This window comes from Rhinoraja longicauda, chromosome 1, assembly GCF_053455715.1.
Source record: "Rhinoraja longicauda isolate Sanriku21f chromosome 1, sRhiLon1.1, whole genome shotgun sequence".
NCBI lineage: Eukaryota > Metazoa > Chordata > Chondrichthyes > Rajiformes > Arhynchobatidae > Rhinoraja > Rhinoraja longicauda.
The window spans coordinates 37,498,686-37,521,744 of NC_135953.1; the positions used below are offsets into that span (position 1 = coordinate 37,498,686).

At 41.7% G+C, this 23,059-nt stretch overlaps 2 protein-coding genes across 2 annotated transcripts in view; one reads left to right on the top strand and one right to left on the bottom strand.

Annotated features, from left to right (window-relative positions):
* The window catches only part of LOC144599048 (kinesin-like protein KIF24), a 61,347-nt gene extending 44,486 nt beyond the window's left edge, over positions 1-16,861 (bottom strand). The window contains exons 1-3 of the mRNA XM_078409774.1: positions 16,779-16,861; positions 11,980-12,557; positions 4,815-5,004 (exon numbers count right to left, since the gene is read on the bottom strand). Of these exons, the coding sequence (XP_078265900.1) occupies positions 4,815-5,004; positions 11,980-12,542 (753 nt within the window). The 5' untranslated portion in view covers positions 12,543-12,557; positions 16,779-16,861. The remainder of the gene's footprint in view (positions 1-4,814; positions 5,005-11,979; positions 12,558-16,778) is intronic.
* Positions 16,862-17,061: 200 nt separating this feature from the next.
* On the top strand, positions 17,062-22,003 carry nudt2 (nudix (nucleoside diphosphate linked moiety X)-type motif 2). The gene is made up of 2 exons (XM_078409785.1): positions 17,062-17,556; positions 21,678-22,003. Exons 1-2 carry the CDS (start codon positions 17,415-17,417, stop codon positions 22,001-22,003), a joined length of 468 nt encoding a protein of 155 aa, XP_078265911.1. The 5' UTR covers positions 17,062-17,414.
* The last annotated feature ends 1,056 nt before the right edge of the window (positions 22,004-23,059 follow it).

The window sequence follows — 23,059 nt, forward strand, 5'->3', positions numbered from 1 at the left end:
AGAGGTCATTCTGCAGTTGTATAGGGCCCTAGTGAGACCGCACCCGGAGTACTGTGTGAAGTTTTGGTCTCCAAATTTGAGGAAGGATATTCTTGCTATTGAGGGCATGCAGCATAGGTTTACTAGGTTAATTCCCGGAATGGCAGGACTGTCGTATGTTGAAAGACTGGAGCGGCTAGGCTTGTATACACTGGAATTTAGAAGGATGAGAGGGGATCTTATCGAAACATATAAGATTATTAAGGGGTTGGACATGTTAGAGGCAGGAAACATGTTGCCAATGTTGGGGGAGTCCAGAAACAGGGGCCACAGTTTAAGAATAAGGGGTAAGCCATTTAGAACGGAGATAATGAAAAACTTTTTCAGTCAGAGAGTTGTAAATCTGTGGAATTCACTGCCTCAGAATGCAGTGGAGGCCAAGTTTCTGAATGCATTCAAGAGAGAACTAGATAGAGCTCTTAAGGATAGCGGAGTCAGGGGGTATGGGGAGAAGGCAGGAACGGGGTACTGATTGAGAATGATCAGCCATGATCACATTGGATGGGGGTGCTGGCTCGAATGGCCGAATGGCCTACTCCTGCACCTATTGTCTATTGTCTATTGAAACGTCACCCATTCCTTCTCTCCAGAGATGCTGCCTGTCCCGCTGAGTTACTCCAGCTTTTTGTGTCTAATTCTGTACAGAATTTGTCCACTCATCAATTCCACCAGCATGAAGCCCTGGGGCCAAATCTTTAGCAAAAGTTTAGTTTGACATTTATTCATTTTTCTGAGATTCGAGTTCCACTGACAAAGCCAGCATTTATTGCTCATTCCTCATTGCCTATAAGGTGATGCCGTTGGCTTCTTCAACTGCTATAGACCTTCTTGTGACAGTACTCACACAGTACTTTGGCTAGAAAATTCTAGAATTTAGACCATGCAATAATGAAAGACTGACAACACATTTCCAAATCAAGATAGTGTGCGACTTGGAGGGTAAACTGCAGATGGTGGGTTCCCTGGTGCCTTTTACCATTATCCTTTCAGGTGATGAACAGCATGAATTTGGGAAGTGCTGTTGGAGGATCCTGTCCTGGGTGACTAATTCCAACCCCTTTTATGGATGGCACACACTCCAGCCACTGTGTAGCAGTAATGGAGGGAATGAATGTTTAGGATGATGGAGCTAATGAAGCTGGATGCTTTGTCCTGGATGGTGTCATGCTTCTTGAGAGTATATTATCACAAGCTTCGGTCTTGCAGAAGGTTGAGAGACTTTGGGTGTCATGAGGATTACACTCACCACAGTATACTCAGCTTATGACTTGCTCTTGTAGGCACAGTACTATGCCTAGTCCAGCGAGTTTATGGACAATGGTGACAGCAAAATATTGATGTCGGGCGAATATGCAATAGTAAATAAAAACATTTCTTGTTTGTATTTTTCGTTGAACAAATACAGATTTTTTTTTGGCAGGATTGCTGATCCACATGGCATCAAGGCAGCTTAGAGGTCTCTCTGACTAATGAAGGAATTAATTACAAGAAGCAGCCATCTTTTCAGAACAAAAACTGTGATTACACCCTCAAGTCCAGGACAAAGCAGGTCTGAACTACTATCAATCGCAGACCTGGCTCAAAGTACCAAGTGTTTTGATGATCACAAGAACTACATAGTTGAGTAATTTCTCAATAATACTTTTCAACAGTTACTTCAGCCCTTCTACACCACTCAAAACATACTGTTTATGATCAATTCCCAAGACATTCACCACCTCACACCAACCACTGACACAAGTAATTTCTCACAAACTACAAAGCATTTAAAAAAAAGGTTTCACTTTGCCTTCACATCAGACACAATTCCCTTTATGTTTATCATTGCTTTGGCATTCATAGTTCACCTCTAATTTGCACCGTACAGCATTTATCTACCATAAACACAGCCGCACAAGGTAGTCAACTGCTGGGGCCTGATGAAGATAATTAAATTTTCACTGGCAGCAAATGAGGTGCGAGACGACTGGAAGACAGTAAATGTGGTACCTATATATGAGCAAGGCTAAAGCAGGCAATTACAGGTCCATTTAGTTAAAAATAAATGATAGGGCAATTGGCAGAACAGATTCTGAGGTAAAGTACTCATTTGCACAGGAAATAAATTGATTTGTCAGCATGGATTTGTTGGTGAGACATCCCATCTCAATAGATTAGTTGAGTTTTATGAAGAGATAATTATATATTGATGACAGCAGAATGATTGGTGCAATTTGTAGTCTACCTAAAACACATCACATTGCTTTAGCAGCCATCCAAAACATGCATTGATTTTATTTTTGAGAAATGGGGAACTACGCAAGGGAAACATCTTAGAGTAGATGACTGAGAGTTTAAATGAGAAACTTAGTTTTTTTAAATGGATTTATCTAGTGTGGAGAAGCAGAGGTGTTTGGAATGCCAGCTTCAGATAACAATCTGCTAAAACAATATTGTTTCTCAAATGCATGCAAATGATTAATTTGATTTTCATGATTACTGGTCTTCAAAATTACAATCTGCTAACTATACAGCCATATATCATCTCAAATAGTAAAAACAAGGTTAAAGAGGTTCAGAAATTCGGGCGAGTAACTGCATCATAAAATACGTTAAATAATGATCTATAGCCTTTCTAAATAACTTTAAATGTAACAGAACTCCCATTCCTTAGCATCACATTAAAGTGCATAGAGTAGATAGAATATTGAGACAATAGTAATTTTAGAAGTTGTTTCAGGTTCTAAAATGATTCCCAACACCTCTTCTTTCTTAGAAGTTCAAGAGATTCAGCATGTCTCTGATTATTCTAACAAACGTTTGCAGATGTACTGTAGAAAGCATCATAACTGCTGCATCATGGCCTGACATGACTATACTAATGCACATGAACACAAGAGGCTGCAGAGAGTGGTCCATGACAGGCACAGCACTCCCCTACATCAAAACCATCTACATGAGGAACTTCCTCAAGGAGATGGCATCCATCATCAAAGATCCCCACCATCCAGGACATACCCTCTTCTCACTGCTACCATTGGTACGAGGTACAGAAGCCTAGTTTCACACTACCGGGTTTAGGAACATCTAATTTCCTGCAACTATCAGATTGTCAAACCAACCTAATCTTACCTCAACAACAGTTCACTAGACAGTCCTCCTATTGCACTACCATGAACTTTTTTTCTAATTATGTTTTTGCATTAATGTCTTTTTTTTTTGCTGCCTTCTTTATTTTACAATTTTGTGTGATTGGTTTATAATATGTGTAAGTTGTTTTATGTGTGTTCGTCCATTTACCTGCGATGCTACGGCAAGCAAGATCTTTCATTCTACATATCACCTCACCATACATGTGCATGCAACAATAAACAAACAACATTTGAAGACCCTAACTAAGTGAGACTATCATATACATAGGAAGTCAGAGTCATAGTCATAGAGTGATGTATTGTGGAAAAAGGCCCTTCAGCCCAACTTGCCCACACTGTCTAACATGTCCCAGCAACACTTGTCCCACTTGCCTGCGCTTGGTCCATAGCCCTCCAAACCTGTCCATATCTGTCTAACTGTTTCTTAAACGTTGGGACAGTCCCAGCCACAACTACCTCATCTGGCAGCTTGTTCCATACACCCACCACCCTTTGTGTGAAAAAGGTACCCCACATATTCCTATTAAATCTTTTCCCCTTCACCTTGACCCTCTGTCCTCAATTCCCCTACTCTGTGCAAGAGACTCTGTGCATCTACCCAATCTATTCCTCTCATGGTTTTGTACACCTCTATAAGATCACCCCTCATCCTCCTGGGCTTCAAGGAATAGAGACCCAGCCTACTCAAACTCTCCCTACAGCTCACACCCTCTAGTCCTGGCACCATCCTCGTAAATCTTCTCTGAACCTTTTCAAGCTTGACAATATCTTTCCTATAACATGGTGCCCAGAACTGAACACAATATTCTAAATGCAGTCTCACCAACATCTTGTACAACTGCAACATGACCTCCCAACTTCTATACTATAGTAAAATGAAATAAGCTGCCAAATCCTGTTTTTAAACTTTCATCAACTGAATTTTGGGTACCAACATAACGCTGTATTGAAACAAAAGTACCAAGGAAGGGTCGCTGACTTGAAACATACGGATTTCTCTTCCCACAGAGGCTGGCATGTTTTATTTCAGATTTCAGCATCCACAGTTTTATTTGTTTAACTCTAAATTAAGTCAATTTTGTAATAACCAATTAGTAATGAGGATCACATAGGTAGCAAATGGTATTTAAAAGTGGTTTCTTTTAGATGGAAACATTGTTCTGAGCAGCATGAAATAGTTTGCTTTGTTATTGTTCCACAACAAAACTATTCTTTGAACCTTGGTAACCACATAACCACAAGAGGGAAAATAACTGGCATCATTTTCAAAGGAGACCTTTGGGGGAAAAATTATCTTTAAAAAAGGTTCCATTGTCAAAGAGGTAGCTAATACAGAGGGGTGAGAAATATGTAGAGTGTATAACATAATATAAATATTTGATCGTGTGGAAATACAGATGTATGTTCCCGATAATAATATAAAGAACAGTGGCAATGCACTTGAAAGGCAGAATAACTCAAATATCTTATCATCCATTGTTTACTGCCTTCTAATACTCCTTACCCACAAATAAACATTTAGGCATTTGATTTTAAATAAATCGAACTATTGATGTTACAATTTGACAAAATACATTTACTGTATGTGAAGTCATCAACATTTAAAGCAGAAAAGAAGGTTAGGAGAATTTTTTTAAATCCTACTTGTTGGAGATAATGTGTCAAATCAACTGCTTCCTTTTTTTCACAAACAAGGATAGACTTTCCTTCTTCTACTTTTGCAACATCAACTTCACCACGTCGCACTTCTCGTGCTCCCAGTGGTCGCTTTCTTACACACACGCGAATTTTCTCAGTCTCAGTCCAAGTCTGTTCCTTCGCAGGATTGATATGCCTTTGAACAATGACCAAAAATATTACATTGCTAGGAAAAGAAAATTCATTACAATAGTGACTATACTTGAAAAAAGCATTTCATTATCTATAAAAAGGCCATAAAAAGCTGTCTTGTTCTAAAGCAGAAAGCACATGTACTCAGCAAATTAGGCAGCATTAAAATAACACAGGCCAAATGTATTAGTTCGAAGAACAGTCTTCTGAAAGCCTCTGATGAGAAGTTGTTGATCTATAAAGTTAACTCTGGCTACTTTTCCCACAGATACAAGCTAATAGTGAGTATTTTGAATAATTTCTGGTTTTATTTCAGATTTCTAAATTATGTTAAATATTATGGGCTACATAGGAGAATCACTGTCAATACCTCAAGAACAACATAGACAAAAAATACTTCTATTTCAAGGCACACTGTTTCTTCTTCCCACATAAAAATTCAGGGTTTCAGACATCAGTGATTTACCAGTAGTTCATCTGGAACATGGCGATGTTTGTTTAAATATAATTCCCAATGTGGAACACGCACTACGTGCTCTGACATCAATGGCTATACATTGAAAATGAAAATTCTGCCATTCGCAAGCTCCAGTGCATTCAATCCCAAATGATTTCCTGCTCCCTCCGTGGCTAACCAAGCAAAGTTCTCTTCTTTAAATAAAATACTCAAGTGGAGAGAAGCTAATTCCTGTAGAATAAAAGGTGATCTCATCCAAGTGAACAGGAATCAAGGGTTGCAAGTGGAATAATAAACGAGGAATGACAAAATTTCAGAGAAGATAGTTTAGCACATTTTAACAAGTTGAAAACAAAAAGGTAGCCAAAAATAAGTAACTAATAGCTAAACTGAGGCATCAAAGTGAAACAAAAAAATGGAAGCTTATTATAAACACAAGACACAAGATACCAGATACTCATAGATAAAGATGAGGTACTTAAATGGCACCAGGAATAAACAAAAACTAGCACATATGATAGATGTGCATCCATAGCGTGAAGGGCATAAGGGTGAAGGTGCTGGAGGTTTAATCTACAATCTGTTAATCCCTCATGAATAGGAATATAGAGGGCAGGAAAATGGCCAAAATTACTGTCCAAAAATAGACAGGTATAAAACTGGTGACTACAGGTATGTTAATTCATTGTCAGAATCTTAGAGACAATCTCCCGAGATAAAATGAACTTGCATTTGGAAAGATATGGAGTAATACACAAGTTAAAAACAAATTGTATTTGAATAACAATAGTGTATTGTATTGTCAGCTTATTTACAAATATTAAAGAGTACCTTTTCATACCACTAGTTTCCCTCTCCCCGACTCAGTCTGAAGAACAGTTTCGACCCGAAACGTCACCTATTCCTTTTCTCCAGAGATGCTGCCTGACCCGCTGAGTCACTCCAGCATTTTGTGTCTATCTTCAGAGGAAATAGTTCCCGAGTCTGGTTGTGTACGTTTTCATGTTTTTGTACCTTCTGCCGGAAGAGAGCAGGGAGAAGAAATGGCCAGGATGGGTCAAGTCTTTAATTATTTTGGCTGCTTTTCCGAGGCAGTGTGAAGTGTAGATGGAGTCAATGGTGGAAAGTCTGGTCTGTGTGATGCACTGGGCTACATCCACAACTTTCTGCGATTTCTTGTGGTTTTGGGCACAGCTGTTCCCAATGCCACAAGCCCCCGATGTAACCCAACAGTATGCTTTCTATGGTGCATCTGTAGAAGTTTGAGTCATTGGAGACATGGTAAACTACAGTCCCCAAGGGAAGCAGAGGTGTTGGTGTGCCTTCATGGCTGTTGCATCAATGTGGTTAGTCCCCAACTTCAGATCGTTGGTAATATTAATATCAATAGACAATAAGTGCAGGAGCAGGCCATTCGGCCCTTCGAGCCAACACCACCATTCAATGTGATCATGGCTGATCATTCTCAATCAGTACCACGTTCCTGACTTCTCCCCATACCCCCTGACTCTGCTATCCTTAAGCCCTCTATCTAGCTCTCTCTTGAATGCAGTCAGAGAATTGGACTCCATTGCCTTCTGAGGCAGTGTATTCCACAGATTTACAACTCTGACTGAAAACGTTTTTCCTCATCTCTGTTCTAAATGGCCTGCTCCTTATTCTTAAACTGTGGCCCCTGGTTCTGGGCTCCCCCAACATTGGGAACATGTTTCCTGCCTCTAACGTGTCCAACCCCTTAATAATCTTATATGTTTCGATAAGATCCCCTCTCATCCTTCTAAATTCCTGTGTAAAGACGCCTAGCCGCTCCAGTCTTTCAACAAATGACAGTCCTGTCATTCCGGGAATTAACCTAGTAAACCTATGCTGCACGCCCTCAATAACAAGAATATCCTTTCTCAAATTTGAAGACCAAAACTGCACACAGTACTCCAGGTGCGATCTCACTAGGGCCCTATACAACTCCAGAAGGACCTCTTTGCTCCTATACTCAACTCCTCTTGTTATGAAGGCCAACATTCCATTGGCTTTCTTCACTGCCTGCTGTACCTGCATGCTTCCTTTCAGTGACTGATGCACTAGGACACCAACATTTCGTTGTATGTCCCCTTTTCCTAACTTGACACCATTCAGATAATAATCTGCCTTCTTATTCTTACCACCAAAGTGGATAACCTCACACTTTTCCACATTAAACTGCATCTGCCATGCATCCGCCCACTCACACAACCTGTCCAAGTCGCCCTGCAACCTCATAGCATCTTCCTCACAGCTCACACTACCATCCAGCTTTGTATCATCTGCAAATTTGCTAATGGTACTTTTAATCCCTTCATCCAAGTCATTAATGTATATTGTAAATAGCTGCGGTCCCAGCACCGAGCCTTGCGGTACCCCACTAGTCACTGCCTGCCATTCTGAAAGGGACCCATTTATCCCCACTCTTTGCTTTCTGTCTGTCAACCAATTTTCTATCCATGTCAGTACCCTACCCCCAATACCATGTGCTCTAATCTCCTATGTGGGACCTTGGCGAAGGCTTTCTGAAAGTCGAGGTACACCACATTCACCGGCTCTCCCCTGTCAATTTTCCTAGTTACATCCTTAATATCAACCAAAGCTTAATTTGCAAACAAGTCAAGTCAACAAGAAATTGCAGAGAGTTACAGATTCTGCTCAGTTCATCACACAGGCCAGACGTCCACCTGTTGACTCCTGCACTTCACAGGAAAGCACCAAACATAATCAAAGACCTTTCCCACCTTAGTCATTCCTTCCCCTCTCCACACCTGTTGGGCAGAAGATACAGAAGCTTGAGAATGGCACCACCAGTCTCAGGGACAACTTCTTCCCTTCTTTTATCAGCCTTCTGAATCATCCTGAATAAGCTAGGGTACTGTCCAATTTATCTCTACTCCATTGTGGACATTGGACTTTGTTTGTGGAACTGGTGCATTACAATGTTGAGAACGAAATTCTGTATCTTTCCTTTCACTCTACCTATTGTACTTGAGTTTGACTTGATTGTATTTATGTATAATATTATCTGATTTTGGATTGGATAGCATGCAAACCGAAGGTTTTCACTGTGCACTTGACAATAATAAGTAACGTTAAACCTAACCTATCAGTTTGGTTTTTGTTCCAGACTGCAGTACCTTCAGTCTCTTGTCTAGTCTTTATCCAGTACAATCATTTTTCATAGTACCAAATCTAAAATAGACTATTCGTTACTTGGTCCTCCACACATCACATTTTTAAATCCATCCTTCATGCATTCTAGGAATTGTCAAATTTATCTTCTATATTGTAGCACTCATTTGATTTGCCCAGCCTAAATGTGAATGAAAGCCCTTGTTACCCCAGATCACGAACCTCTAAATTCCTTTATACTGTGTCCTTCATCACAATAAATGCAATTCCCATCAATATTTTCTGTTTCCGGCTGTTGTTTAGCTCCACACAAACTGATGTAATTCTATATTATTAACTGCCATGCCTTTCTAAATACTGTACTGGTCATTCCTTATTAAAAGAGATGGCTTCAGTACAGTATGTTATCCCACATCCTTTTTCTTTATGCCTGTACTTCCAAGTGCCCTGGAATATTGAGTTGCCAGTATCAGTCACCACGCAGCCACAATTGTGCAATAGCAGTTACATCATACATCGCCGATGATATCCAGCTCCTCATCTCCACCAAGTCAATCTCCACCACCACACACTCTACACTGACAAACTGCATCACTGAAATAAAATCTTGGCTTTAATCAAACTTCCTCAAACTCAACTGCAACAAATCTGAAATCATCATGATTGGTCCAAAAACGCTCACCAAATCCACCCAAAACTTCATCCTCAATATTGATGGTCTCCCAGTATCCGCCTCCCCTCACATCCGGAATCTTGGAATCATCTTTGATCAAACCCTCTCCTTCGACAAACACATCAAACACATCACAAAGACAGCCTTCTTCCACCTCAAAAACATTGCCCGTCTCCGTCCATCCCTCTCCTCCACAGCTGCAGAAACCCTCATCCACGCCTTCATCACCTCCCGTCTGGACTACTGCAACAGCCTCCTCTATGGCGCACCCTCAAAAATCATCAGTAAACTTCAATACATTCAAAACTCCGCTGCCCGTCTACTCACCCACACCCCGATCCGTGACCATATCACCCCCGTCCTTTACAAACTCCACTGGCTCCCCATCCCCCAGAGAATCCAGTACAAAATCCTCCTCATGACCTACAAAGCCCTCTATAACCTGGCCCCATCCTACCTGACCGACCTCCTCCACAGGCACACTCCCACCTGCACCCTCCGCTCTGCTGCTGCCAATCTCCTATCCCCCCACATCCGGACCAAACTCAGATCCTGGGGGGACAGGGCTTTCTCCATCGCTGCTCCCACCCTATGGAACTCACTACCCCAAACCGTCAGAGACCCCTCCTCACTCACCACATTCAAAACATCACTGAAGTCTCACCTGTTCAGTACTGCCTTCAACCACTGAAGGTCACCTCACCTTCTGTCTCTTTTCTCTGTTCGTTTACTTATTTATCTATTTATTCACTTCCCTATGTTCTCTAAATCCCTGTAAAGCGTCTTTGAGTATATGAAAAGCGCTATATAAATGTAATGCATTATTATCATTATTATTATTATATTCATTTCTGACTACTTGTGCTGTTAAATCATCCACCATGTTGCAAATACAACATGCACTTAGACACATTGCCTTTAATGAATGGGTTGACTTGGCTTGTATTCACTGAAATTTAGAAGGATGAGAAGGGATCTTATAGAAATATGTAAAATTCTTAGAGGATTGGACATGGTAGATGCAGGAAAAATGTTCCCGATGTTGGGGGAGTCCAAAACCAGGGGTCACAGTTTAAGAATAAGGGGTAGGTCATTTAGGACTGAGACGAGGAAAAACATTTTCACCCAGAGAGTTGTATCTGTGGAATTCTCTGCCACAGAAGGCAGTGGAGGCTAATTCACTGGATGTTTTCAAGAGAGAGTTAGATTTAGCTCCGAGGGCTAAGGGAATCAAGGGATATGGGGAAAAAGCCAGAACAGGGTACTGATTTTGGATGATCAGCCATGATCATATTGAATGGCGGTGCTGGCTCGAAGGGCTGAATGGCCTACTCCCGCACCTATTTTCTATGTTTCTATCTTTCCATGTCGGCCTTTTAATGTTTTTATTTATATTCTAGACAAATTTTTCTGCTTGAATATTTTAACTATTTATCTATTTTGTTTATTATATTTGCATGTTCCTCTTCCAGCTCTGTTTCGATTCCTCCTAACTCTCCTCTCTGGCTCCCATCCACCTTCGTCCCCGACTCACCAACAAACTCCACTATGACAATACTTCATGACGAAAGCCATCTCCAAGCCTGGTACCAGGCAGGCAATTTACGAGCATGAAACCCCACCTCTGACCACATCTACCGAATCTCAAAGAACTATTGCACTCTTGTTGTTCTTCTCCTCGTGTGCAGCTGACATGCTCAGTGCCACATTCACATTTCTGTACATTACCCTCACTGGAATCCAAAACACAGAAGGAAATAAAAACCTGTTAGAGCAAAAGTAACACAATGGATGCTTGCTCTGCTCCCCTCTGTCTGCACACGAGTCTTCCTCCATAAACGAGCTATCCCAAAGTTGTCAAGCTCATTGATGCATCACCGTGATTCAAACTTGCTGCTCACATGTCAAAACCCAACATTCAAGTTGCTGCAAATGGAGACATTTCTTGCACGTGGTTGTCAAGTTCACTGGAAGTATCCATAATTTCTCACATGGCACAGGATGCACAATCCTCTCAGCTATGTTGCATTTTCTCACCTTTAGAGACATTTTTAAGCAGAAACTTAACTTAAAATATTTTCCAAATCAGCTACATGCTTTCTACGGATGTCGATTTTGAACTGTGGTATGATATTTTCAATCCAATGCCAGTATTACATTGCTCGTTACTATGACTGCACATACTTAAGACCAGCAAGCTCTTGGAATCTACATTCACACCCTCAAGTGCCATCAGTCAAATTACCCGACTTAAATTATTGAGCCACTGATAGCAACAGGCTCACCAAATACCACTCTCCTCCGCACCACAAATATCGCTCTCCCCCACACAAGTTTGCTTGTTTATCACCTGAACTGAAATCTAAAGTGAATGTTGAAGTAAATTAACTCGATTTAACTAATAAACTATAAAAAAAACTAATTGTCTTACTCAAAGTACACACCTGAGGACCGTGCCCGTAGAATTTGTTCTCAAATCGCAGTCACTTATTTTAAACAGTACCACCAGACCATAAACATCGATCATACTTAGATTCAATTCAAAACATATCTGCAATGAAGCAGTCAGTATTTCAATACATTATTTTTCCCCGCAATATTATATTTATAATTGCATTTTGGCTTCACTATATTTTGTGAAAGTTCTTAAAAACTAACAAGCACATGATGTAATGTTGAAATATTCATTGAAATACCTTAAGGCAGCACAAGGCAGTCCATAATTATATCCTGAAATGTGCAAAATCATGTGTGTGTTTTGGGTCTCATCCTTGCTACAATCCTTTGCTCCTCCCTCAGGAAGCGATTGTATTTCCTTTAGATCTGATCTGGCAGATAGTTGGTTAACAGGTGAAGGAGTTTTCAATAATCCAGAAGCTGAACACTGACTAGCAGCGGATGATAACTTTGGATTACCGCTGGAGCTAGGAGCCCCACTGATACCAGTCGAGGAATCAAAGTCCAAATGTCGTCGAGGACCAGGCTTAACCTTCTCCACACAAAAGTTACGTGAGCCTGCTTGAGTGTGTTCCATATTTGCAATATGATCATGCTCCTCTTCCTGTACAGCTTTAATGATTTGAATGAGCTGGAACAAACGTTTTTGATCCTGCAGGTTGTGAATCCCGAACAAAGAATAATCATTTATGGTTAGTTTAGCCAGCTCCTGAGACTTAAAAATACCCATTGCAGTAAAATTAGTGTAATACTGTTGCAGTCTTGCTTCACGCAGGCATTCGTAGAGACATGAAGACATCATCACAAATTTATAGTACTGCTGGATAAATAAAAATTAGTTAGATCAATGAACTTCATATTCAATCACATCACAAACAATTAAAATATCCCGAAAAAAGTAGAGTGCAATAGTCATTTATTTTAATCCCAGGGAGGATTCTTTGGGATAGGATTTACTCACATTTAGAAGAGTATGGGCTAATTAGGGATCGCCAGCATGGCATCATCCGCAAGTCTTAGACTTGATTGAATTTTTGGAGGAGGTGATAAAGGTGATTGATGAGGGTAGAACAGTGGATGTTATACATGGATTTTAATGAGGAATTTGATAAAGTCTCTCATGTCACAAAAATGGTGCCAACTGCGGCAATATTTTGCAAACAGCACAACAGGAGAGGATCAAATGCAACGGTTCTGAACTTCTAAAGATAAAGGAAACACCACAAATCAGCATCACATAATGCTGGAGTAACTCAGCAGGTCAGGCAGCATCAGTTGAAATGCTCAGCCACTGGGAGATCAGGTTGGTTAAGGCGGACTGAGCGAAGGCATTGAGCGAAACGATCGCCGAGCATGCGTTTGGTTTCGCTGATGTAAATAAGTTGACATCTCGAGCAGCGGATGCAATAGATGAGGTTGGAGGAGGTGCAGGTGAACCTCTGTCTCACCTGGAAAGATTGATCTCCCGGTGGCTGAGCACTTCAACCCCTCCCAATCCCAGTCTGACCTTTCTGTCATGGGCCTCCTCCAGTGCCATAGTGAGGCCCACTGGAAATTGGAGGAACAGCACCTCATATTTCGCCTGGGCAGCTTGCAGCCCAGTGGTATGAACATCGACTTCTCCAACTTTAGATAGTTCCTCTGTCCCTCTCTTCCCCTCCTCCTTCCCAGATCTCCCTCTATCTTCCTGTCTCCACCTATATCCTTCCTTTGTCCCGCCCCCCTGACATCAGTCTGAAGAAGGGTCTCGACCCGAAACGTCACCCATTCCTTCTCTGAGATGCTGCCTGACCCGCTGAGTTACTCCAGCATTTTGTGAATAACTAACTGTACATAAAATTTGTTGACTGCATTTTATAAAACTGAATCACTTAAGTACAAACAACTTATTTCTTAGGCTGAAATCACATATTAGCCAGCTGTGTAATCTTGCTAAAATGTAAACTTTTTTGTAAAACAAATCACTTTTTTACAGATTTAAGTTTCTTAATTTACATTTATAGCAAAATAGGTGCAGGCGTAAGGTATTCAGCCCTTCGAGCCAGCACCGCCATTCAATATGATCATGGTTGATCGTCTAAAATCAATACTCCGTTCCTGTTTTTTCCCCATATCTCTTGATTCATTTAGCCCTCACAGCTAAATTTAACTCTCTCTTGAAAATATGTGATAATTGGAAGATAACATATTGGAAGAAAACTTCCAAATATCACAGTTCAATTTAGTTTAAATACTAAAGAGTCATAGAGTTATAGAGTGATACAGTGTGGAAATAGGCCTTTCGGCCCAACTCGCCAACAATGTCCCAGCTACACTGGTCCTACTTGCCTGCGCTTGGGCCATATCCCTCCAAACCTGCCCTATCCATGTACCTGTCTAATTCTTTCTTAAACAAAGGGAAAGTCCCAGCCTCAACTTCCTGCTCTGGCAGCTTGTTCCATATACCCACCACCCTTTGTGTGGAAAGGTTACCCCTCGGATTCCTATTAAATCTTTTCCCCTTCACCTTGAACCTATGTCCTCTGGTCCTTGATTCCCCTACTCTGGGCAAAAGACTCTGTGCATCTACCCGATCTATTCCTCTCATGATTTTGTACACCTCTATAAGATCTCCCCTCATCCTCCTGCGCTCCATGGAATAGAGACCCAGCCTACTCAACCTCTCCCTATAGCTCACACCCTCTGGTCCTGGCAATATCATAAATCTTTTCTGAACCCTTTCAAGCTTGACAATATCTTTCCTATAAGATGGTGCCCAGAACTGAACGCAATATTCTAAATGCAGTCTCACCAACGTCTGATACAACTGCAAAGAGGAATAGTGAGTAAACAGTTTGTTCGGTATTGTTTTGTGTATCAACTTTATTCAAGTAAAGACAAATGTGGGTCTCTTGAAGGCAGAAACAGGTGAAATTATTATGGGTAACAAGGAAATGGCAGAAGAGTTGAACAGGTATTTCCGATCTGTCTTCACTAAGGAAGACACAAACAATCTCCCAGATGTACTAGAGGACAGAGGAACTGAAAGAAATTTGCATTAGGCGAGAAATAGTATTGGGTAGACTGATAGGACTGAAGGCTGATAAATCCCCAGGGCTGATGGTCTGCATCCCAGGGTACTAAAGGAGGTGGCTCTAGAAATTGTGTATGCATTGGAGATCATTTTCCAATGTTCGAAAGATTTAGGATCAGCTCCTGTGATTTGGAGGGTAGCTAATGTTATTCCACTTTTCAAGAAAGGAGTGAGAGAGAAAACAGGGAATTATAGACAAGTTAGCCTGACATCGGTGGTGGGGATGATGCTGGAGTCAATTATTAAAGAGGTAATAACGGCACATTTGGATAGCAGTAAAAGGATTGGTCCAAGTCAACATGGATTTATGAAGGGGAAATCCTGCTTGACTAATCTTCTGGAATTTTTTGAGGATGTGACAAGTAAAATGGATGAAGGAGAGCCAGTGGATGTAGTTTATCTGGACTATCAGAAAGCCTTTGTGAAGGTCCCACACAGGAGATTGGTGGGCAAAATTAGAGCACATGGTATTGGGGGTAGGGTATTGACATGGATAGAAAATTGGTTGGCAGACAGGAAGCAGAGTAGGAATAAACAGGTCCTTTCCAGAATGGCCAGGCAGTTGTGAGTGGAGTGCCGCGAGGCTCGGTGCTGGGGGCGCAACTATTTACAATATATATTAATGATTTGGAGGATGGAATCAGAAGTAATACTAGCAAGTTTGCAGATGACACAAAGCTGGGTGGCAGTGTGAACCGCGAAGAGGATGTTAGGAGGTTGCAGAGTGACTTGGACAAGTTGAGCGAGTGGGCAGATGCATGGCAGATGCAGTAAAATGTAGATAAATGTGAGGTTATCCACTTTGGCGGCAAAAACAGGGAGGTAGATTATTATCTCAATGGTGTCAGATTAGGTAATGGGGAAATGCAACGAGACCCAGGTGTCCTTGTACACCAGTCACTGAAAGTAAGCGTGCAGGTACGGTAGGCAGTGAAGAAAGCTGTACCTTCATAACAAGAGGATGCTCCCCCTCTGTTATTTCTCCTCATCTGCAGTTATTTTCTTACACTCCTTCTGCAGTTGTATAAGGCCCTGGTGAGACCACATCCGGAGTATTGTGTGCAGTTTTGGTCTCCTAATTTGAGGAAGGACATCCTTGCTATTGAGGCAGAGCAGCGTAGGTTCACAAGATTAATTCCCAGGATGGCAGGACTGTCATAGGAGGAAAGATTGTAAAGACTGGGCTTGTATTCACTGGAGTTTGGAAGGATGAGAGGGGATCTTATAGAGTCATATAAAATTATGAAAGGACTGGACAAACTAGATGCAGGAAAAATATTCCCAATGTTGGGGGAGTCTCGAACCAGGGTCCACAGTCTAAGAATAAAGGGGAAGCCATTTAAAACTGAGGTGAAAAAAAACGTTTGCACCCAGAGTTGTGAATTTGTGGAATTCTCTGCCACTGAGGGCAGTGGAGGCCAATTCGCTGAATGAATTTAAAAGAAAGTTAGATGGAGCTCTAGGGGCTAGTGGAATCGGGGGATATGGGGAGAAGGCAGGCACAGGTTACTGATTGTGGATGATCAACCATGATCACAATGCTGGCTCGAAGGACATTTTCTATGTTAATGCACATATCGAATTTGAACCCGCTTGATACATCGAATCTAATATTTATATTATTTTGAGTGTACTATCAAGAACGTTTTATTGTCATGTTCTGAAATGGAACACTTAAATTCTTATTTGCTGCAGCAGCATAGCAGGTTTGCAAACACATCACTCAACGGGGAATATAATAAACAAACCAGAAGTTAAAAAAATTAAAACTTTTTTTAAAAACGCAATATATTTACATTGAGATACAAATAAGCAGGGTTAAAAGATAACAATGACATTTGGAACAAATGTTCCTTCAACTATAATTTGAGACTCATTCGGTCACAAAATCTTACACAATATCGTAGCTATCACAGAAACTCTAAGTTGAATCGGTATTCGGTGACTTTAGCGAGCACGACATACCGGCCTCAGAGCAGCCTCTCATCCTGCCTTGTCCCGCCGGGGCCGGGGCGCCACTGAAACCCATGGCAACGCCGCAGACCGTTTCAAAGCCACGCACCCAGCGCCCGCGCTATCTGCCGCGCATTCACTGGCCAATCAGCGGCGAGAGCGGTGAGGCCGCACCCTCCCGCCCCTTGTGACCAATCAACGCGGAGCGATCGGCGGACATCCGATCATCAGCCAATCACGTTGCCCGGCAGTTAGCGCCGGCCAATCAGAGCTTTTATAACAGGATGGGCCAGGAACGATGCCCGTCTGAAGGTTCTCGACCCGAAGGCGAAGGGTCGCCCATTCCTTCTCTCCAGAGACACTGCCCGTCCGCTTTGAGTTACTCCGGCACTTTGTGTCTACCTTCCGTTTGACAAAGACAGTGAGCGTTTGGGAAAGTGGGCCAATGGTGCCTGAAGGAGAAAGATATCCGTAAACCAGAGGCTTTATAGTCAAAGCTCAGGGATGCTAACTTTGAATCCAATGGGGGGTTCCGTTGCATCCGCATCGTGACGCAAAGAAGTGGAGGGTTGACTCTTTTAGTGGCTCATTGATCGCTGCCGCTGCTAATCACCCTGCGTGTTGAAGGAGACCCGGGGGGCATCAGTCATGACTCTCAGGGCCTGTGGATTGATCATATTCAGGAGGTTATACCGGAAGCAATCGAGTTCCTGCTCTTCCAAAACCGAAGCAATCGAGTTCCTACTCTTGCAAACTTCTTACGGGCGACATCATTGGACGCCACCTAAAGGTGGGACTGGGGCGCTGTTCTTACTTGGACAGTCCTGTGTGTTCGGGGATAGAAACATAGACATAGAAAATAGGTGCAGGAGTAGGCCATTCGGCCCTTCGAGCCTGCACCGCCATTCAATATGATCATGGCTGATCATCCAACTCAGTATCCCGTACCTGCCTTCTCTCCATACCCCCCCCCCCCCTCCTGATCCCTTTAGCCACAAGGGGCCACATCTAACTCTTCACTTACTTCAGTCCCCACTCCAGTTCTGTAGGTCCTGAAACAACACGTGAAGTCAAGTTCTGCCACAGATGAGGCTGCTTGAGCGGGCAGGTGGGGATCTGTGTGATGAGAAAAGAGGCTGAAATCTGGAACAAAACAAAAAAGCAGAATGGAGGCAAAAGAATGGGCCGAGGCGGGAGACGAAGGATTACCAGCACAAAACAGTGCGTGGGAGGGGTGAGATCATAAAAGATAGGAGTAGAATTGGAGATGGAGGCTGGAGCCAGTTGAGGGATTTATAGGAGCTTGGTGAGAGGAGAAGCACGGATGAGAAAGGTGAACAGAGGGAGAAGAACTCTAGGTAGACAGGTGAGTGTGGAAGAAGAGGACTAGGGAGCGTGGGTTACCTGAAATTGGAAAATTCAATGCTAAGACGATTGGGTTGTTTAGTTCCTTGCACAGTCAAGAAAGAAGGGGCAGGTATTACACCTCATGCTTGTGTGTTTTCTTTTCCTGCTGTTTGACCATGGCCTCTGCATAAGGTTACCCTCTGACTAAAGAAATTCCTCCCCATCTCCTTCCTAAAGTAATGTCCTTTAATTCTGAGCCTATGACATCTGGTCTTAGACTCTCACACTAGGGAAACATCCTCTCCACATCCACTCTATCCAAGCCTTTAACTATTCAGTAAGTTTCAATGAGATCCCCCCTCATCTAAACTCCAGTGAGTACAGGTCCAGTGCTGTCAAATGCTCATCATAAGTTAACCCACTCATTCCTGGGATCATTCTTGTAAACCTCTGGACCCTCTCCAGAGCCAGTACATCCTTCCTCAGATATGGTGCCCAAATTGCTCACAATACTCCAAATGCAGCCTGACCATTGTCTTATAGAGCCTCAGCATTATCAACCTATTTTTGTATTCTAGCCCTCTTGAAATAAATGCAAGCCTTGTTGTGGAGACCTGAGATGCTCGGTACCATCCTGAATTTGCGTTTCATCCCCATTTTGAATTGTTACATTCTAAGGATTTATAGAATTCTATCGTAATGTTATATTTTCAGTTTTCTCAGATCTCTACATTCATGAAGTGTTTCTTTGTCCTGGGATCCCTTGCCATGACAGAGTGGAGTGCTTATCTTGGGTGTCTGACATCAGGCAGAGCTAAGTGACCTGTCCACAAGAGAACTGGTTGTACCCTTGGTGTTGGCCAGAGAGAAGATAATGACATTAGTTTTACCCATTCTACCAATGGGAGGGGTGGGGGGGTTTACAACAACTGCTTTCATGGTAATCCTCCAACGATTTGTGGGGGCAACTGTAGATTGTCCATTACTCAAACGCATAGAGTAGAGGGCTCACTGCTGCTTGGTAGACCATGAACTTGATTTTTGGTTTGAAATCTTTATTAGCCAGAAAGCAAAGACTTTTACTTTTTAATAGATAAGATATTTACAAACTACAGAATGAACAATTAAAATTAGGTCAACACAGAAATAGAAAAACCATCAAGATTTAATAATCATAATCATACTTTATTAGCCAAGTATGTTTTGCAACATACGAGGCATTTGATTGGCCATGCAGTCATACCAATAAAAAGCAACAGAACACACAAGCTTCCTGACATCGGTCTCTACCCGAGACTGCGAGCTCATCGATTTTGAAGTCCACAGGCTGCGGTTGGAGCATCGATCCCAGGCAAGGGATCGCAGACTCCGATGGTAAGTCCACTGCCCCTCGATGGGGCTTAAAGTCAGTCTCGAGCAAGGCCACCGGTTCCATGATATTAGGCCGCAGAGTGACCGGAGATACGATCCGGAAAACAATCGCATCTCCGGCAAGGTAAGAGATTGAAAAAAAGTTTCCCCCGACCCCCTCCCCCACCCCCCACATGAAACAAACCGGAGAACATTAACACAGATTTTTAAAACGCACTAAAAATAACAAAATAGACAGACAGACCGTCACTGATGGCATGTATTTATTATCTTACAGACCGTAAAACTTTGAAAGAGTGGACAATCTTGATACCCCAATTGTGAATTTTGTTTATTAGGGTCAGTGAGTTCAAGCAACAGTTGCAGCTTTGTGTCATTCAACAAGATTGAATATTTTCATTGGGGTTTACTGGCCAGATGAGTGGCACATTGTTAATGTACCTATCATAGAGTCATAGAGTGATACAGTGTGGAAACAGGCCCTTCGGCCCAACTTGCCCACACTGGCCAACATGTCCCAGCTATACCAGTACCACCTGCCTGCGCTTGGCCCATATCGCTCCAAATCTGTCCTATCCATTTATCTGTCTAACTGATTCTTAAATGAGTCTCAGCCTCAACTACCTCCTCTGGCAGCTTGTTCCATACACCCACCACCCTTTGTGTGGAAAAAGTTACTCCCAGGATTCCTATTAAATCTTTTCCCCTTCACCTTGAACCTATGTCCTCAGGTCCTCGATTCCCTTACTCTGGGCAAGAAACTGCATCATCAATTTGTTGATTAAGGTTCAATAATGCAACCCTTGGAACTACAGAAAATCATCACTGACAGAAACTTCTAGATTTTGGTGTTAAATTGGTCAGATATTTCAGAACTTATTATTATATTCTATATAATAGAATATATTTCAGAACTTATTATTATATTCTATTCAGTACAGCATAAATTCCAGATAATAGCACCGAGTAACAAAAGTACTCTTCTTCGACAAGCTCCCTCTAGTGGTAGCATGGGAAACTGAACTGGATGCAGTATTCCAGATGTGGTCTCAACAGCCGCATATAGACCTCTACCTTTTATACTTTGCAATGAAAGCAAATATCCCATTTATCTTCCTAGTTATTTGCTATTCTTGAATGCTAATCTGTGCTTCATGTCTGAGGGCAACCAGAAACCAATGTATTGCTGCATTGCAATGAAACAGGATTCTGATTTTCTTCCTACAAAATTTGATAAGCTCCTGTTTCTCCATATATGCCATCTGCCAATTCTTTTTACCCACTTGTTTAATCCATTTTTGTTGCGTCTTTCACACTACTTGCTTTCCAACCTATCTTTGAACTGCCAGCAACAACACCAATCCCTTCACCCGTCATTATTATAATTTGCACATAGCTGAAGTTCCAGCACAAATCTTTGTTGCACCTCAATGGTTATAGATTGCCAATCTGAAAATTATCCATTTTTTCTCCTGTTGCTGAAATCCTTGCCATCAAATCTGACCAGAGATTAGTACAAATATGAATTTGGGTTCATTGACCTGTATCCTCATATTTAAAAATAGATGGTATAATTTATCTTGCTTGCTTTGCTCTCTGCTGTGAACCTTGAGGTTTCTTCAATTGATTGATGAGCCTCGCTATTCTTGTCCATGGACACCAATGGTTCATAGTAGATGGCATCAAATTCAAAGATATCAGATGATATAAGTATCTTCACAATGTTGATGGAAGTTTGGGGACAGGTAAGTGTCATGTCACTCTTTCCCATTCATGAAAAATCTGAGCTATCTGCAGCAAAGTCTTCAGTGCTCACAGTTCTGTTTATTTACACTTATCTCATGTTTGTTTACTCAAACAAGTTGAAATTTATGTTGCCCTTTTGCAATTATTCTCACGGGCATTATTACATTTAATGCCGAGGTTGAGAAACAGCACATTACAACTAAGCTACATTAGAAACCTCGGGATTCAACATTAAACCCATCAATTTCAATCCAGCTTGTTGCAGAACTGTCCAAACAAAGGTGTTAACCTTTAATATTCGCTCTGTTTCCTTCATTACAGATGTCACTTGACCTGTTGAGCATTTCCAGAATTATTTGTTTTAATGTAAAATAAAATGAAGCTGTATTGATAAACAATTTGGTGAGCAGTGCGAACGAAGTGTAATATGTCTTGTTTCTTACCTAGGGCACGTTGATCAGGGTGAGGATGACCTTCAAACGGCACTTCGTGAAACCGAAGAAGAAGCAGGACTAAAAAGCAACGATTTCAATTTGCTTGAAGGGTACAAAAAAGAAATGAAATACAACGTGAAAAATGTACCCAAAATTGTTATCTATTGGTTAGCAGAACTAAAGGACAGTAATGTAGAAATAAAACTTTCGGATGAGCACCAGGCATTCCGCTGGTTAAATGTAGATGAAGCTTGTAAACTTGCTCAATATCAAGAAATGCAGGAAGCACTGAGAGAAGCTCACCAGTTCATCTGTACCAAGACCAGTGAAAATAAATAAAAGACCTTGAGTTATTTTACTGCTGCTTTGCAGGCATTTCTTACTATTTTGTTACTTAATTACAAAGTTACTTCAAGGCACCGGTACAATTTTACAGGTGTCACCAAATCTTCATTATGTTGCTTTAGCTACTCTTCAAATCTTGGCACATAACAAAGATGACAGAAAGAAACAATTTTGCCAAATTTCCACATACATTTTTCAACATGACTATTGCTAAACTAGCGAACTAGGAATGTCTTAGGAAAGCGGTTGTCAAATTCATGAATTATATTTTATTAATACGACATCCCAAAGTGTTTCCCATCCTTTATGTATTTTGTACTTCATATTCATTGTGGTCATCATTAGATGTGCAGACCTCTCTCTATGGTGACTGTTCAGATGTCAGAGCCCTGGAAAAGTAACTCAAATGAGGCAGTGTGGTTGGTATTAATTTATTGTTGTCATGTGTACCAAGGTAAATGAAAAACCTGGTTTTGCGTGCCATCCTGGCAGATACACGAGTACAACAGGTTAGAGCTTATAAATTTAAAAAGTGTAGGAAGGAACTGCAAATGCTGTTTAAACCCAACATAGATACAAAAAGCTGGAGTAATTCAGCAGGTCAGGCAGCATCTCTGTAGAAAAGGAATAGGTTACGTTTCGGGTGGAAACACTTCAGACTGAGAATCGGGAAAGGGTAATGAGTAAAAGGTAGCAATGATCAAGGAAAGGTGGAGCCCACAATGGTCCATTGTTGGCTGTGGGCTAGGTGATGACGAGCTACACATACAGTGATACTCAACAGGTCAACAGTGAAACTAATACGACGACTAGGGTGGGGGAGAGAGGGGATGCAAGGGTTATGAAGTTAGAGAAATCAATATACCGCTGGGTTGTAAGCTGGCCATGCAAAATATGAGGTGCTGTTCCTCCAATTTGCGTTTGGCCTCACTCTGACAATGGAGGAGACCCAGGACAGAAAGTATAAGAAAATAACTGCAGATGCTAGTACAAATCGAAGGTATTTATTCACAAAATGCTGGAGTAACTCAGCAGGTCAGGCAGCATCTC

What these genes read in the sequence shown, in the direction of transcription:
- nudt2 (XM_078409785.1), top strand. Translation starts at nt 17,415, where the DNA reads ATGACTCTCAGGGCCTGTGGATTGATCATATTCAGGAGGTTATACCGG. An exon ending in TCATTGGACGCCACCTAAAG is followed by an intron (nt 17,557 to 21,677) that starts GTGGGACTGGGG and finishes TTTCTTACCTAG; the next exon opens with GGCACGTTGATCAGGGTGAG.